We start from the raw sequence: 17,592 nt of genomic DNA on the forward strand, positions 1-17,592 counted from the left end.
ACAATAGTATGGTGCTGAACTCCACTGACCAATTTTGATGTAGCGGGACATGTAGTTTGAAGGGAGTTTGTGTGCTATGCAATCTCCTTTTCTCACAAAAAGCAGATTGCTGTTTGATCTTGTTTACTTACAACAGTGGTCCCTTAGGTATGAAAAGCTACAAAAACTTCGGCTCAAAGCTATCCACAATACTGCCAAGTAACTAACAGAGTTGTATTTTAAACCTTAAAGAACAATAGCTTCCTCCAAATTGTAATACGTCGCCAACTGGTGCAGAAGCTGACCATTCAAGGAGGCAGCAACCAAAATTCAGATACCAGTTACGACTTAAAGTAAAATCTCAATCAAAAATCAGTCTCTCTCTCTCTCTCTCTCTCTCTCTCTCTCTCTCTCTCTCTCTCTCTCTCTCAACACATATATAAATATTCATATTATTAAAAAAAAAAAAAAAAAAAAATAGTATGTCATTTTATATTAGGTCTGACAGAATGGACACAACTCAAATATATCAAACAAGACTGAAGTTTCTGCACATCACAGAATTCAAATAAAAAATAGTAAGTGTTTATATCCATACACAGTGTGTCACTCATTTCAGTTTGATTCATGTATGCCAAGGAAATGCAGACGTTCATCTTAAAGCATGTGCCATTCCAGGTTTCATAGCATTTCTGTGATAGCCTCCTGTGAGTCAAGCTGACCTGTAACCATTTTCACTACCCTTCTTCGTATTTGCTCAATGTCCTCTGTTAGTTGTATGTGGTATGTGTCACACACACTCTAGCAATATTCTAGGTTGGGGTCACACAAGTGTTTTTCATGCTGTCTCCTCTGTAGAGTGATTGCATTTTCCTACAATGAATCAAAATCTGCTCTCTATTTTACTTTCAGCAGAACCAGTGTGATCATTCCATTTCATATCCCCACAAATTTTTAAAATGAGGTGTTTGTATGAAATGACTGATTGTAATATTATTGGTATTGTAACCATAGGAACCACATTTTGTCATTTTGTAAAGTGTACACTTTTACATACCCGTCATTTAAAGCAAGGTTCCAATCTTTGCACCACTTTGACATGACGGAATACTAATGCAACCCTTTCCAGATATTGCTGCATCATCTGCAAAATGACTGACGCTATTATTAATGTCGTCTATATCATCATGTGTATACAACAGTAACAATAAAGAGCCCCAACACAGTTACCTGTGGCCTGCCTGAAGTTACTTCTACATCTGTTGATGATTATCCATGCTATTAATACTAGTTATCCCTACAGCCTGAGTGTTTAAAGAGACAGTCTCCCATGTATAAAAGAGCTTCAGATGTCTGACTTTACAAATGAGTTTGTGTGTTAAATATTTTACATTACGTGTGTAAACCTTTATGATTGAAGACTCAAAACCCCAATTACATAGGAGGACTATTCAGAAAGTAGGGAATATTTTGGCACTAAAAAAAAAAAAGAAAGTAGATGATGCTGATGAAGAAGAAGAAGAAGAAGAAGAAGAAGAAGAAGATAGTCACCAAACACATTGAGACACTTACCATAGCGGTGGACAAGCTTTGAAAAACCTTTGTTGTAAAATTCTACCACCTGAGACTTCAGCCAGTGAGTCAGCCTGCCTGGAGTTCTGCATCGTCATCAAAGCACTGCGTTGCAAGCCATTTCTTCATCTTGGGAAACAAGTGGAAGTCGCTTGGTGCAGGATCGGGGCTATAGGGCAGATGAGGGAAAATTTCCCATTTGAATGAATTAGGAGTTCTTTAGTGCAGTTTGCCATGTGAGGTTCTTCATTGTCATGCAAAAACAAAATTTTGGACTTAAGCTTTCCTCGGCGTTTGTTTTGAACTGCTCTTCTAAGGCTGTGCAAAGTTTGACAGTACCGGGCAGAATTTATGGTTGCTCCATGTTCGAGAAAATCAATAAGAAGCACACCCTGCCTATCCCAAAACACTGTTGCCAACAGCTTTCTTGCCAACAAGGTTTGCAAACGTTTTCTTTGTTTCTGGGGTGACCTTGTGACCCCCACTCCATGGACTGTAATTTTGTCTCACAATTGACGTGTTTCACCCAAGTCTCGTCACCGGTTATGATTTGATCCAATAATGAATCACCATGTTTGTGGTAGGCCTCCAGAAATGTCAACGTTGCCTCCATTTGCTCTTCTTTATTGTGCTCTGTAAGCATTTTGGGCACCCATCATGCACAAAATTTGTGGTAGCCTAGCTTTCGAGTGACAATTTCAAACAATAATTTCAATGAAACTTGTGGAAAAGAAAGTGAAAGCTCCATTATTTTGAAGCGACAATTTTCACGAATCGTTTCATCAGCTTCAGTGACAAGATTGTCAGTCACAATGCTCAGGTGTCCAGTCTTCTCTTCATCATGAACATTGGTTTAGCCATTTTTAAACCGAATGCACCATTTCTGGATGAAGCATTCACTCGTTACATTGTTTCCGTACACTTCGCACAGTTCATGATAAATTTCTATGAGTTTTAGGTTTTTTGCCAATAAAAACCGTATCGCAGACAGCAGCTCACAACTGGCAGAATTTTCGAAATGCAGCGCACATGTCAAATTCAAATATCGAAAAAACCAGACGTGCAAAGACGTTCCCACTGTCATGGATGGATGCCAACTGAGCTGCCGAGCTCACACATATACCAAAATATACGTGATTGCTGCGCGCCTAGCGGCGTCAGATGGAAATGTTCCCTACTTTCTGAATAGCCCTCATAGAATGTATTAGTTTCACCTTAGTGACCCATAGATTGGTGAAACATTCCAAACCAAAATTGATTCATTTTAGATTCTGGCAATTTTAAAACATCACATCTCTGGAACTGTGTCATACAATGATACAATTTTTCAGGTACATTCAGTGATGTATGTGGATACTGTCTCTAAAACATGTTGCAAATAAGCTAGAAGTACAGTTGTAATACATTAAAATGAGATACCTGATGCTGAAGTTTTACTTCATGAATCACAAAAATGTAGTAAGCATTAAAAAGTTTTCCTTGCATTATTTCTGCACCTGCATCTACATCTATTCTCTGTAAACCGCCATGAGGTGCATGCAAGAGGGTACATCCCATTGTAGTAGTTGTAAGGGTTTCTTCCTGTTCCATTCACATATGGAGCATGGAAAGAATGATTGTTTGAATGCTTCTGTATGTGCAGTAATTATTCTGATCTTACATTCATGATTAGTATGCGAGTGATATGTAGGGGGCTGTAGTACATACCTGGAGCAATCATTTGATTTTCTCAGGATAGTTTACACACATCTTAAAGAGTCTTCCAGCTTAGTTTCTTCAGTATTTCTGTGACTGTCTTCCAAGGATTATAAAATCTTTGACCATTCATGCTGCCCTACTCCATATTTGTTCAATATTCCCTGTTAGTCCTATCTGCTATGGGTCCCGTACACTTGTACACTTGAGCAATGTTCTAGGATGGGTCACGCAAGTGACTTGTAAACAATCTCCAGTGTAGATTGATAGCACTTCCCCAGTATTCTACCCGTAAACCGAAGTCTACCACCTGCTGTACTTACAACTGAACCTCTGTGATCATTCGATTTCATATCCCTATAAAGTATTACACCCAGGTATTTGTATGAGTTGGCCAATTCCAGCAATAACTCATTGATATTTTACTAACTCATTGATATTATACTGATAGGTAAGGACGGGAAAATATATTTTTGTAAAATCCGCATCTGTGTTTTGCAAAATTTGCATATAGTTTTGTTGAAATTGGCATATATTTTCTTTGTTTGTAAATTATTAGACACATAAATTTACAAGATTGTCATACTACGCGAGTGAAGACAGACAAATTACTAGTTCTTGGAAATTGAATTTTTTGATGGGAGTGTTTACTTTTGCAAAAACTTCAAGACCTTTTTCTTCCAAAATGGCATTTCTTTTCTTCATTTGGCTGCATTTATGCTTTCAAAACTGGTTGTTCTGTTGAAAAGCAGCAGCACTTTCCCACTAGTTAAGTGAATGTGTCTCCAATGTAAGATGTTTCTGAACATTGCTTGTCTTTTCTCACCCAATTTGAAGATTAAAAAATCTGCAGACTACTAAATTCAACTTTTCATGGGCATTCATAGCGATGTGACCCATGCTTGACAACACTGCAGACAGAACTGACAAGGCGTTTAGCATAGAAGTAGAATTGAACGTATGGCAACTCAATTTTAACGTTAGGAGAAAAATTTCGGCACTGTTAGAAAACTTTACAGATTTTGTTTTCCAGTCGCTATAGCGCAGAGAGATGGTGCTATAGGCTATAGTCACAGATTGCTGCGAATATAAACAGACTAGAATTTTGACCACCACAGGGGAAGGAGCAGTGCGCAGAAACAAACTCTGCCTCCATTTCGCTGAGCAGAAGCTTACACAAGAACTGACACATTGTCACAGGGGATCACTGACCTCTTCTGGTTTTGTAAAGGTCATAATCAAAATCTGTGATGGACCAGGATTAGTCGCTTCAAAAGAAGAAAATGAGCAATGCACAACACAAAGGATTCAGGGACAGCTACTGCACAACGGCTTGATGAAGTTAGCAGATTACTGTTAAAGATGTAGTTAAGGCCCAACCTCTAGCGGTATTAGATGCAAATACAACTCAAACCATCTGCCACCTAATTTCCCACGTTAAAACTGTCCCCGTTATACTATCTTTTAAGCTTTAGCTAACAAACAAACAGGCACGTTTCCTTCTTATAAAATGCTAGGTCTCATGGCTGAGTACTGTGTTGCATTATGTGCTGTGTAACTTAAACAGACCATCCAACCACCTACATTGGCATGGCTCCAGATCATTGAGCACACTGATACATCGTTGTGTTTGTACACTTCATTTTCCATATAGGTTCTTGTGCACATTATCATTCTTAACTGGGCTTTGCCAGATGATGTAAAATGCCAGTAACTACTTATGTTTTGATATTCGATGCAGAAAATAAAGCTATTTCAACCTGTCTCTGACAAATAACTTGTCTGGATATTATTCGCTATGGAACAGCATCTGTTAAGTAATTTTGCATATTGTCATTTTGAGGGAATTCGCATCTGTTTCACATTTATTGCAAAATGCAAATTTTTGCAGTCCTTAGTCATAGGATACTATGCTCTCTCTCTCTCTCTCTCTCTCTCTCTCTCTCTCTCTCTCTCTCTCTCTCTCTCTCTCTCTCCCCCCTTTCTCTCGCTCTCTCTCCCTTTTTTTTTTTTTTTTTTTTTTTTTTTTTTTTTGCGAAGTGCAAAATTTTAAATTTCTGAACACTTAAAGCAAGTTACTAATCTCTGCTCTGCACCACTTTGAAAGATCTGACTGAATATTTATGCAGCTTCTTTGAGATAGTACTTCATTATAGCTAACTGCATCATCTGCAAAAAGCCTGATGTTGCTATTAATATCACCTGCAAGATCATTAATATATGATATGAGCAGCAAGGGTCCGTACACACTTCCATGGGGTACACTTGAAGTTACCTCTACATCTGATGTTGAATCTCCATCCAAGGTAACATGATAAGTCTCCCTACCAAAAGGTCCTCAATACAGTCACAAATTTCACTTGATACCCCATATGATCATACTTTTGACAATAAGCATAGGTGTGATATGGAGTCGAATGTGTTTTGGAAATCAAGAAATACATCATCTAGCTGTTCAAGATACTTCATTATGTTTGAACTCAAAACATGGTCTAAGATTCTACAACAAATAGATGTCAAGGATGTTGGATGGTAGGTTTAGTGGATTACTTGTAGATGGGTGTGACCTGTGCCTTTTTCCAAGAGCTGGACTTGGTTTTTTTTGTTCAAGATATCTGTGATACGTTATAGTTACAAGAGGATGGAACTCAGCCACAAATTTAGTATAGAATATGATAGGGATTCCATCAGGTCCTGGATCTTTGTTCAATTTTAATGATTTAAGCTGTTTCTCAAAGCCACTGACACTAATACTTATTCTATTCATCTTTTCAGTGGTACGAGGATTAAATTGTGGCAGTTATTCTGGGTTTTCTTTTGTAAAGGAACATTTGAAAATGGAGTTAAGCATTTCAGCTTTTGCTTTGGTATCCTCAATTTCACTTCCTGTCTCATTCACTAGGGTCTGGACACTAACTTTGGTGCAATAACAGCTTTTACATATGACCAGAATTTCTTTGGGTTCTGTGAAAGATCAATTGACAGTAATCTGCTAAGGTAGTCATTGAAGGCATCACAGATTGCTCTCTTGACAGGCAAACTCGTTTCACTCATTATCTCTCTACCTATAGCCCTACGCTTTGTTTCACACCTATGATGCAGTGATCTCAGTTTCGTTAGAAGTTCTTTTACAGTGACTGTATCCCATGGAGATTCCCTCCCATTATGAACTGTTCTATTGGGTACTTATCTGTCCAGTGCGTGGTCAACTATTCTTTTAAACTTAACCCAGATTTGCTCTTTACCTGTGCTGAAAGTTTAAAGTTCCCCATTGTGAGATGTCACTACTGATATTTTATCTAGTCTACTGAGCATACTTTCCTAATCATTGTTGCCACAACTGTGTCATGGTCACTGATACTAGTTTTAGTGTGGACATCTTCAAAGAGGTCAGCTCTGTTTGTTGCCATTAAATTCAATATATTTCCATCATGAGTGGGGATCTTAACTATGTGTTCCAGGCAGTTTTCAGAGAAGGCATTTAGTAATGCTTCACAGAATGTCTTATAACACCAACCACTAACAAAACTATAATCGTCCTAATTAATTGTTGGATGATTAAAGTCTCCCCTGATGATTATGCTATGATTGGGGAACTTATGTACAATTGAACTAAGATTTTCTATAAAGTTTTTGTTTATATCAGGAGATGAGTCTGGTGGGCAATAAAAGCATCCAGTTATCATTTTATGCCCACCCCTGATACTGGGTCTTGCCTAAACAATCTCACATGCTGCTTCAGTTTCTGTCTTGCTGGATTTGAGTTTCTTGTGCACTGGGGGACATTGCTGCAGATTGTGACAAAAGTCGTTGAAACTCCATGCTCAAGGCTGGTCTCCTGAACTATCTCTGCCAGTTGGTGGAATGACCCAAGAGTGGCTTCGGAGCCCAGATGAAAGGCATCTTTGTTCCAACTTGCGCCACAATCTGCGGTTGCTTGCACACTGTTCCCTCACTGGCTGCTTGATTAGCCTCTTCAACATGTTGAATGTGGCCTGCAGGCATACACACTGAGTGCACCTGGTGTCCTTTCGTGTCCCTTGCTGCAATTTTCCTACCATCATTTGCTGTACATTTCAACTGCTGACGATTAATAGACCTCCTACCCTTTTGTGTTCACCTCATCTTGCCACCACATGAAACAGAGTTTCCTAAAACAGGTGAAGTGAGTCCCACTGGATCAGTTTCAGTGAAAGACATCAGCTCGGACTGAGTCCTCCCTGGTCCTCGTCCACCCTGTACAAGATGCCTAGATCTACCATTGACACACCTGTCTCAGTAAAGTAAATTGTCAATGACAGATCCCATACTTTCTGCAGAGGAGACAGGATTCATGGGAGAGAATAGTACATGAGGTACAGATGTCACAGGTCACTCTCGGGAGCTCTCCCAACACACCAATTCTCAGCAACTGCCGATTGTTTGACTGTAGTCAGGGTGATTTCCAGATGCTTATGAATGTCAGCCATTTCATCCAACTATTTTGTATGTGTGTGTGTGTGGGGGGGGGGGGTGTCATACTTTCATTAACAGTCTTTGTTGTGGTGATGAGGCAAAGCAAATGCTTCTTGAAAGTCAAGAAATACCTCTGCTTGATTGATTTTATCTGTGGATTTCAAAATGTCATGGGAGAGAAGCTCAATCTGAGTTACAAGTGACTGAAGTTTTCAGAATTCGTGCCCATTGGGATGGAGGTCATTCTAGTTGAGAATCTGGTTGAAATTTGAGCACAGAATATGTTGTTCTTGAATGAGTCTATCCCACTTCCCAGCCTCTTGTTCTCTTCTATTTTGTGTTTCTCTTGTTAACATTGTCTCTACAGTAACCCAACCTGCTCTTCAATATTGCTGCCACTGGCATTGAAAATTTTCAATTAGAAATCCTGTTTTAATTTAATATTTATGTTGTGAGCACTTTGCATTTTCCATAGCCAAACCTCTGCTTAATTTTGAAAGATAAATTTCTCGAGTTGTTTCCTTAACTGGTGCAGACCAAATCGATAGTACCACAAGTAGATATGAGATTTGTGTCATTAAACATAAGTAAAACTGTCAAACAACCACGCAACTGTGTAATGTGTGTATGGACATAAACAGTGCTTCATTTGATTTAAACCAAGCGTGGTCTTGATTGCAGTTTTTGTTTTTTCTGCATTTTGATAACATGTTAGTGCAGCTGTAGCTGATAATATTTTGTAAGTACTCTTGTGAACAGTGTTAAGGGACCCATTTAAGGGACCCATTGTGGAGCACCTGTTCATGACATTATTTGTAACGTCTTAAAAGCCTGATACTAATATTGAACCTGTCATAATTGAAACAGACAATGCTTCATGAGCGCATGTATGGCAAGTCACTATCAGCTGCCGGTGGTGCAGGTGCATGCGTGGTGGAGACACCAGAGTTGCTTGCTGTCCGGGAGAAGGCAGAAAAAGCTGCAGCAGAGAAAGCGGCAGCAGACGCTGGGCAGACTAATGGCTCACTGGAACGGCCAGCTGCTTCTGTATCCCAGCCTTCAACACCTCTTAAGGGCCCCATCAATAAACAGATAGAGACTCGTACTTCAGATGGAAAGAGAAGAATAACACCTATGTACATACCTCCTGCACCAGATGCTGGGTGAGCCTTGATTAATTTTTCTGTAATTTTAAATTGTATTTGTGTGTTGTATGTGTATTGTGTTCATTTTAAATTGAGTTTGAATGGGGGGCTGCACTAGTGCCTATTAACTTCACATCAGTCATGTTTTGTGTTGTAAATATAATGTAATTGTACAGATAAGAAACCTACTTACCAAGGAGCAGCAGGAGAAAACGTATATGAAGGTTAAAGAAATATGCAAGCTTTTGGAGCCAGTGGCTCTTTCTTCTGGCAGAAAGGTTGAGGGGAAAGGAAGAGTGATGAAGAAAAAGGATTTGTGAGATTTAGGAAGTGAGGAGAGTACAGAAAAGTCACTCAGAACCTTGGGTCATGGGAGACTTACCAGATGGGATGAGAAGGGGAGGGGGGGAATGTTTAATTTGGACAGTGAATGTCACTGAGGAACTTTGGCATTTTAGTCGGCAGTGCTCTTTCCAGTGTTATTTCCAGACATTGTGAACATCGAAGTTTGAGTGTGTCAGTTCTTTAGCAGTGGATAGTGCCTATTTTCTTGATATCAGTGTTCTGTGAGTCAGGCCAGCAATTTCAATATGTATGAACAGCTGAGGGATACTGCTAATTTTATGGTACTCTCTAAGGAAAGCATTTTTACGCCATATCTCTGGTAGTCGTATATGGCTCAAGGAGGGCAGTGATGCAGTAGGAGTTGATTGTACTGTGCTGCTGATAGTGTGGATAATGTCATTTGGTGCCACACCAATCTTGTTTGTATGTGAGCAGTTAATCTTTGTAGGGGCACAGTATTTCACCTCCGAATAGATGAGCCCAACTTCTAATATGCAAAGCATATTTACCTAGGAGCCCAAATAGATGCCACACAGTTTATTAATCATTTCAATTCTTGCCCTTATTTTACCTGTGGTCTTTGTCAGGTGCTCCTTCTAAGCAAGCATCCTGTCCACGGTAGTTGTCACGGTTGAGACCTTCCCCTTCAGAGTTAATGTTAAGCTCTCTTCTTGTGACCATTACAAAGGTGGAAGCATGGAACTTCTGTCTTAGTTGTGTTAAGTTGCAGTCTCCATTTATGAAAGTAGTTGCTCGGCTGCTTTAAGTCGGAGATCAAAATGTCTTTGGAGGCCTCAAATGATTCATGTTGTGCAACTTTGGCTGAGTCATCTGTGTAAGTGAACTTTCTGGATTGTGTGTTCAGCTTGTTTGAAATATAAAGATTCAAGAAGATAGAGGCAAGTTTTGAACCTTCGGCAGTTCGTCTCCATGTGGTGTACCCTGTGTAATGTCAAAGAGCTAACAATGCCTGGTATTCAGACAGTCGTCGATTGCTGACCTCCTGGCAAGTTTTAAAACATCTATGGCTGCATCTTATTGATTTCTGAAGACCACCTTTTGTAGCATTATATCTAGGTTCTTTGTGTCAGTCTTCTTCAATGTTTGACTCCAGATGTTTAGAAATGGAATTTACTCCTCCGTGATAATGCTCCGTTTGACCTTCCAGATAATGCATTTACAGGGAAAGATAAATGAGCTAGTTGAATAAATGAAATGTGAAGAAAGAGAGATTACATTTGCAGAAGTGCCAAAATAAACTAAGAGTTATCAGTGCAAAAGGGAGAGGGAGTGAATGAATGAATGTGTGTGTGTGTGTGTGTGTGTGTGTGTGTGTGTGTGTGTGTGTGTGTGCGTGTGTGAGAGAGAGAGAGAGAGAGAGAGAGAGAGAGAGAGAGCATGTGCGTTTGTGTTTGTGGTCACATGCATGCATGCATGTATGTATGTCTGTGGTGAAAGAATGGATTAATCATAAAACATAGAACTTAGTAAATGAGAAAGTGACAAAGGAGAATACAATGTTAGGAAGAGAGGATTGTAGTATGAGGGAAAAACAATGAGAGGTGGTGTGTATTTGACTGGTGTTGGGCATCAACATTAAATGTAATAAATAGTGGTTTGTTTGATTCAGATGACCAGTCTCTGGACTGTAATGGTTTAATTTTCCTGTTCACTCTGATTTTGCCAGGGATGATTTTGTAGCTGTAATGCACAAGGTTTGAAACTGTACAATGATTTACGGTATCCATGGAATTATTCTCCAGTCACCATTAGTACAGTACCAGTGCTTATTTGAAGTTTCTTGATAAGAAGTATTTTATGTTTTTTTGGGGAATAACAGTTAGATGTTCAGTCAGTAAAGAAAGAAAGGGACATTGTTAAGTATATTAACAAAAGTGATCTTAATTGTTATTGCAACGTTAGTTTTAATGAACACATGCACAATGCAATCCCACATTATGTAGCTGGCGTCCTGCAGGGAATATTTTAGGCCAACACTTAGTGCATAAAAGTCAAAGGTGTCTGGGAGGATAGTTCCTCGTCATACAGTTATGTTTACTGCTGGCACGCAACTGTTTACTGTATATAATATCATAATTGCTTATGATGTTACGTCGACTATATTAATATAGCTGTTATTCATGGATGAAAATTTGGTTTGCTTTTAGTAATGTAAAGGTGATTGGTGGCTGAAACTGGGATGCCATTGCTTTCAGTTGTATTAAGAAGGATAATATGAACAGAATTTCTATTTTGTATAATATATGTCCTTGTGATGTTTTAGCATACCAAACATTAATGTTGTCTGAAGCTGTATGGACCTATTCAGGAAGGTTCACAGTATCTGTTTCTGTTGCTAAATCTGTGTATATACATTTTTGTTGCCTGTATAAATGAAGTGCTGATGATATGTGGCTAATTTGGATAGAAGTTCATGGTGATGTTTATAAATTTAGTATTATTGGCAATTGTACCATATATACATTAATTTGATCTGTGTTTAAACACCCATTCTGCCTCATTCTGACTTACTAAATACATATGCCAGCTGTCATAGCTGAGGATGGGGTTTAACAGATACTCAGTATCAAAATATTCCCTTCATACAGCAACCCCCCCCCCCCCCCCCCTCCTGTCGCAAAATTGTGGCTTCCACCACTCACCCAACCTATTTAATATCCTAATCCCACCACTGTATTCCACTTCTTATCCCAAACCATCATCCATGTGTCACTACAATGTCAACAGCCAAAATACAAAACATATCATATACATCTTAACTATCTGTTTGTAACTATCTGTCCCACACATCTGTTCCAGCAAACTCCCTGACCTAAAACTCCACCCTTGGACATTTCTATCTCATTCACTTTTCCATTCACCCTTACCTTTGCCCCCCCCCCCCCCCCCCCTACCATTTTTCACTTCTGCACTCGTCTGTCTCTCTCTCTCTCCCTCCCCCTTCTATTTTGGGCTTGTTTCACTGCTGTCACTAAAACCCATCTGTCTCCCCCCTCCCATATTTCAACACTGCTCTATACTGTCCTTTCATCTTCTCCCACACTTTTGCCTAGATGACTATCACTGGCTAGTGCCTGTACACACTCATTTTTCTGAGTAATTTCCATTATAATAATGACAAGCATGTTTGCTGTGTCACATTATGTAGTTGATGAATACAGATATTGTGAGATGTTTCTTACACAAATACTAACTGCTTCTGCTACCCTATCTTTCCTCATCTAATGTTTACAAATTATGTGCCCTGTACATTATGGTGAATATTAGTTGTCCATCATCCTTTATTGTGTTTTAGCTGATTGTCTGGTGTTCCCAGTTACTTATTTACCTCAGCCTTATGTCAGATAGCAAAAGGAATTAAATTATTGTACAGCATAAAACAAACCTACTGTATTTACTTGTTTTTAAAGTATAAATACAATACACAAACTATAAAATTAAGCCCTTTACAAATTTATTGTAAAATTAATTCAAGACAAAACTTGATTACCTAAAATATTTGTCACTATCTTTCCATTCCTGCTCACACTCCTAAGAGGGAAATGTCTTTGAGCTTAGCAACTCTGAAAACTGTGAAATCAATATTAAGTTGGTAATTTTTACACACTACCAGCATCCCACTTCCCTGCCCCCTTGTAGTGGTGCTTGGGTAAGGGATCTTGTACCTAAAATATTTTCCCCAAGATGGTGTGGCACCAAATGACATTATCCACACTATCAGCAGCACAGTACAAAGTGTGGTAGAGATGTCTTCAGTGGTTTCTGAGTTTTGACTACATGTTACCTGCTTCCCTAGTAACTTTTCATTCAGTTTTATATTTTAATAGTTTTAACACCTACATAGAGAGTGCTGTAAAGGGTACATCCCAAGAGATACATTCAAAGGAGGTGGAGAGCAAGAAGCAGCCACAAATTCAATGAATTCTGTGACTGATCAAAGGAGAGAAAACTGGCACAAAGAATGATTTCACACATTCCAGTGAAAAAGTTGGGACACTGATTCGGAAGCTGGGAGAAGACCTGTCCCACAACACAAATAATTGCCAGTCATTGAGTGAGAGTTTCCAAGGTTCCAGCAGATAAAACATATGTTCAACAAGTAAACAGAGAACTTACTGAGGTCAAGAAGTCTCTAGAATCTAGTGTAAAATTCTCATCTCAATTTATGACCACTGAACAGAAGACTGACCTTACTGACATGAAATGTAGAAAAGCAGGTGCAGATGGGCTTTACTCAGGAATTCTGGTGCACAACAGTCCTACCTTTTTAAAGTAATTCTTCACAAAGGAACATTACCATCAAAATTTAAGAGCACTTAAGTTATTGTTATCAAAATTACAGGGAAAGGAGGAACTGCTTCAGAGCACATTTGTATTTAGCTGTGGTTACAAATTCCTGGAAAAAGTTATATTAGACAGAATACAAACCAAATTAATTATGTGGTACCAACTGAACAAGATAGATTACACCTTGTAGAAGCTGCTGTGAGCAAGTGCTCTCCTTGTCTACTCACACAGAAACTAGCTACCAGAAATTAAAGACCAGGATAGTTTTCATTCACATGTCAGCAGCTTATGACATGATGTGGCATAATGGTCTAATATTGAAATTTCTGATAACTGTACCTTATAAGACTAAGTAACCTCTTAAGGAACATGTTCAGAAATGAGCAGTGTGAAGTACGCCAAGTTGAAAAGAAGAGCAGACAATGTGTACTCAAATGATGGCTCACCTCAAGGCTCTGTTCATGCTCTGGCCTTATTCAGTATGTAACAGCAGACCTGCCGGAATTCCAGTATGCAGGATGTGATGACTCAGACTAAGATTTCTAAAACAAAAGTAAATCTTTTCCACCTCTCTAATCATTTAGCAGCAGCAAAGATCATCCCACAGTTTGGCCCTGTGGCATTGCCAATCACAGTAATATGCCAACTTACCATGGCATCCCATTAGACAGAACTCTGACATAACATAAACACCTTTCAAACACAGCTAAGAAAGTACAAAGACGAGTGAACTTGGTTAGTAGTATATGGGAAGCAAACATGTCAGTTGTCCGTGGAGCATGTCTTGCATTGATATATAGGGTGCATTTTAAAAAATCATAACTATTATGTTATTTGTGCGTGAACAATGTACTGTTGGAATGAGCAAACTCTCGGGTTTTATGTGGTTCCCACTAGGTAGCAGCAGTGTGCATCCGCTTCAGTTCTAGTAAAAATGGTGACAAGACAACAGAAAGCATTTTGTGTTCTACATTTTGCACAATGCAGGTAATAACTGTTCAGTGTGACTTTCGTACTAGGTATGGTGTGGATTAAATCAAAGGATTACTGAACAATGGATCGGTTGCACTGGAGGAAATGACTCAGCCATACATTACTGGCCTCCAAGGTCACCAGATCTGACTGTATGTAATTATTTCTTGTGGGGGCTTATAAAAAACTCTGTTTATGTGCCTCCATTACCAACAACAATGAATGAACTGAGACATCGCATGACAGCAGCTGTGGAAGCTGTAACTCAAACATGCTTGTTGCTTGTTGCAGTGTGGGAACAATTTGAATACCACATTTCCTTATGCCGTGCAACTCAAGGGGGGCCATATTGAACACCTATGAAAAGGTATGGGGGGGGGGGGGGGGGGGGGGGGGGGGAGAGACTTTTGAGTCTCCTGTTCATCAAAAATAGAAAAACCATTGTATACATTTATTAGTTCAGAAATATAGATGTGCCAAATCAGATGACTCTTTTTATGTAAACCCTGTACTCTGCAGTAGAATATTGCACATGAGTGTGGTTCTGCAGCGCACATGTGAAAAAAGATGATGATTACTTGAATGATTCTATGAAAACCGTTAGTGACTCAGTGCTGGCTACGAATACTATCGAACATCTGTGCTGTCTGCTTTTGTTGAAAGGTGGCTCTGTACAATCTTTGCAAGCAAGTCTAAAAATGAATCAGTCCCCCTTCACAAAGTTTTACTCTTGCCGCATAGGAAATGCCTCAAATCCAGAAGACCAGCATATGAAATAGAAATCTAAATGCTAAATGGAAATGTAAGTGGTAAGCCATGAAAACCGGGAATCATGAGCTTATTGGCAACTCAACTTTTTAAGTTCCAAGCTTTCATCATCCTGGAAAGGTGTTGGGTAAAGCTTAATACATTTCAAACTGGAGAAGGTATGTGCACATACACCATGCACAAATGGGGTGTTTGCACTGATAGGATGTGTGTCTTTGGTGATGTACAGACAATAAGCCACATTGTAAATATGTGTTCTAATAGATGTTTCCCTAGTGGTATTGAGTCTGCATGAAGTATCTGAAAAGGTGCTTCACTGGGCTTAGTCTTCCAACATTTGTTTGTAGTCTGGACCACTGAATGTTTATATGCCCTAAATAGTTGTGCATGTGTATTTTTTGGTGCAGCAAGCTACATAAATTTAAGTATCGACTGTGATTTTTGTACTTGTCACTTATTTTTCCACGTGTTTTTACTTTTAGGAACCTTTAATTTTCGAGTACTAGTAATAGTGTTCCATAGATTTTATGTTTGTTTTGAATACAGTCCAGAGACATTTAGTGCTTATTTTCATTGTTTCCAACAAGAATGTCTAGTTAACAACAGTTTAGTTAGCTATCAGCTGCCTTTAGTGAATTAGCAGTCTAGTTAAAAGTTGATTACTTAACTCTCTACAGTAAATTGTTGATTTCTTAAGATGGATAGGATGTGAGACTGCTGTGTATGGATGCAGGAGGAGCTGGCCACTGTTTGCGAACAGCTGAACATGCTGATGGCCACGGTCAGCCGTCTTCAGGCTGCTGCCTCAGAGTGTAGCGGCAGTGGGGAATCTGGTGCGTCACATGGCACACACCAGGTGTTACATGCTTCACCCACGGTCCCTGCTGTCAAGACATCTTCGCGGGTACTGGACCCGGTTGGGCCACCCTCTCCCCAAGGAGAGTGGCGAGTCAATGTGGAGGCTGGCCGTGCCAGTGAGTGGACATGTGGCCGCTCCTTCAGCAAGGTCTAAACAGGCACACTGGGGAGGGGTTTATTAGTGATTGGGAGCTCCAATGTTAGGTGGATGATGGAGCCCCTAAGGGAAATAGCGGAAAGGTCGGGGAAGAAGGCCAGTGTTCACTCTGTCTGCTTGCCGGGGGGGGGGGGGGGGGGGGTCTCATCTGAGATGTGGAGGAGGCCCTGCCAGCGGTGATAGAAAGCAGTTGGTGCACCTGACTGCAAATTGTTGCTCATGTCGACAGCAATGAGTTCTGCCGTCTGGGTTCAGAGTTCATCCTGAGTTCATACAGGTGGCTGGCAGAGTTGGTGAAGGCGGAAAGCCTCGCTCGTGGGGTGGAACCTGAGCTAACTATTTGTAGTGTCGTTCCCAGAACCGATCGCGGTCCTCTGCTTTGGAGTCGAGTGGAAGGCTTAAACCAGAGGCTGAGACGATTCTGCGGAGATCTGGGGTGCAAATTTCTTGACCTTTGCTATCGGGTGGGGAAATGTAGGGTTCCCCTGAATAGGTCAGGCATGCACTACACACAGGGAATGACAATATTAATGTGGTAATAGTAAACTGCAGGAGGGTCTATAGAAAGATCCCAGAACTGCTCTCATTAATAAACGGTTACAATGCCCACATAGTACTAGGGACGGAAAGTTGGCTGAAACCAGATGTACACAGTAATGAAATTTTAAACTCAGATTGGAATGTATATTGCAGAGACAGGCTGGACAGTGAAGGGGGAGGCGTGTTTATAGCGATAAAAAGTGCAATAGTAGCAAAGGAAATTGACAGGGATCCAAAATGTGAAATAATTTGGGCGAAGATCACGGTTAAAGCAGACTCAAACATGGTAATTGGATGTCTTCATATGCCCCCTGGCTCAGCAGCTGTTGTGGCAGAACACCTGAAGGAAAATTTGAAAAGTATTTAGAGTAGATTTCCCGACCATGTTATAGTTCTGGATGGAGATTTTAATTTACCAGGTATAGACTGGGAGACTCAAACGTTTATAACAGGTGGCAGGGACAAAGAATCCAGTGAAATTTTTTAAAGTGCATTAACTGAAAACTACCTGGAGCAGTTAAACAGAGAATCGACTCACGATAACATGTTAGACCTTCTGGTGACAAACAGACCTGAACTATTTGAAACAGTTAACGCAGAACAGGGAATCAATGATCATAAAGCAGTTACAGCATCAGTGATTTCAGCCGTAAATGGAAATATTAAAAAAGGTAGCTAAATTTTTCTGTGTAGTGAAAGTGACAAAAAGCAGATTTCAGAGTACTTGATGGCTCAACACAAAAGTATTATCTCATGAACAGATAGTGTTGAGGATCAGTGGACAAAGTTCAAAACCAT

General features: G+C 39.8%; 1 protein-coding gene across 3 annotated transcripts in view; it reads left to right on the forward strand.

Annotated features, from left to right (window-relative positions):
- LOC126100100 (protein HIRA) overlaps positions 1-17,592 on the forward strand; it is a 258,874-nt gene that overhangs the window by 132,470 nt on the left and 108,812 nt on the right. For all 3 annotated transcript variants that reach the window (XM_049910615.1, XM_049910614.1, XM_049910616.1), the window contains one exon: positions 8,569-8,864. In XM_049910615.1, coding sequence (XP_049766572.1) covers positions 8,569-8,864 — 296 coding nt within the window. The remainder of the gene's footprint in view (positions 1-8,568; positions 8,865-17,592) is intronic.

This window comes from Schistocerca cancellata, chromosome 9 (assembly GCF_023864275.1).
Source record: "Schistocerca cancellata isolate TAMUIC-IGC-003103 chromosome 9, iqSchCanc2.1, whole genome shotgun sequence".
Taxonomy (NCBI): domain Eukaryota; kingdom Metazoa; phylum Arthropoda; class Insecta; order Orthoptera; family Acrididae; genus Schistocerca; species Schistocerca cancellata.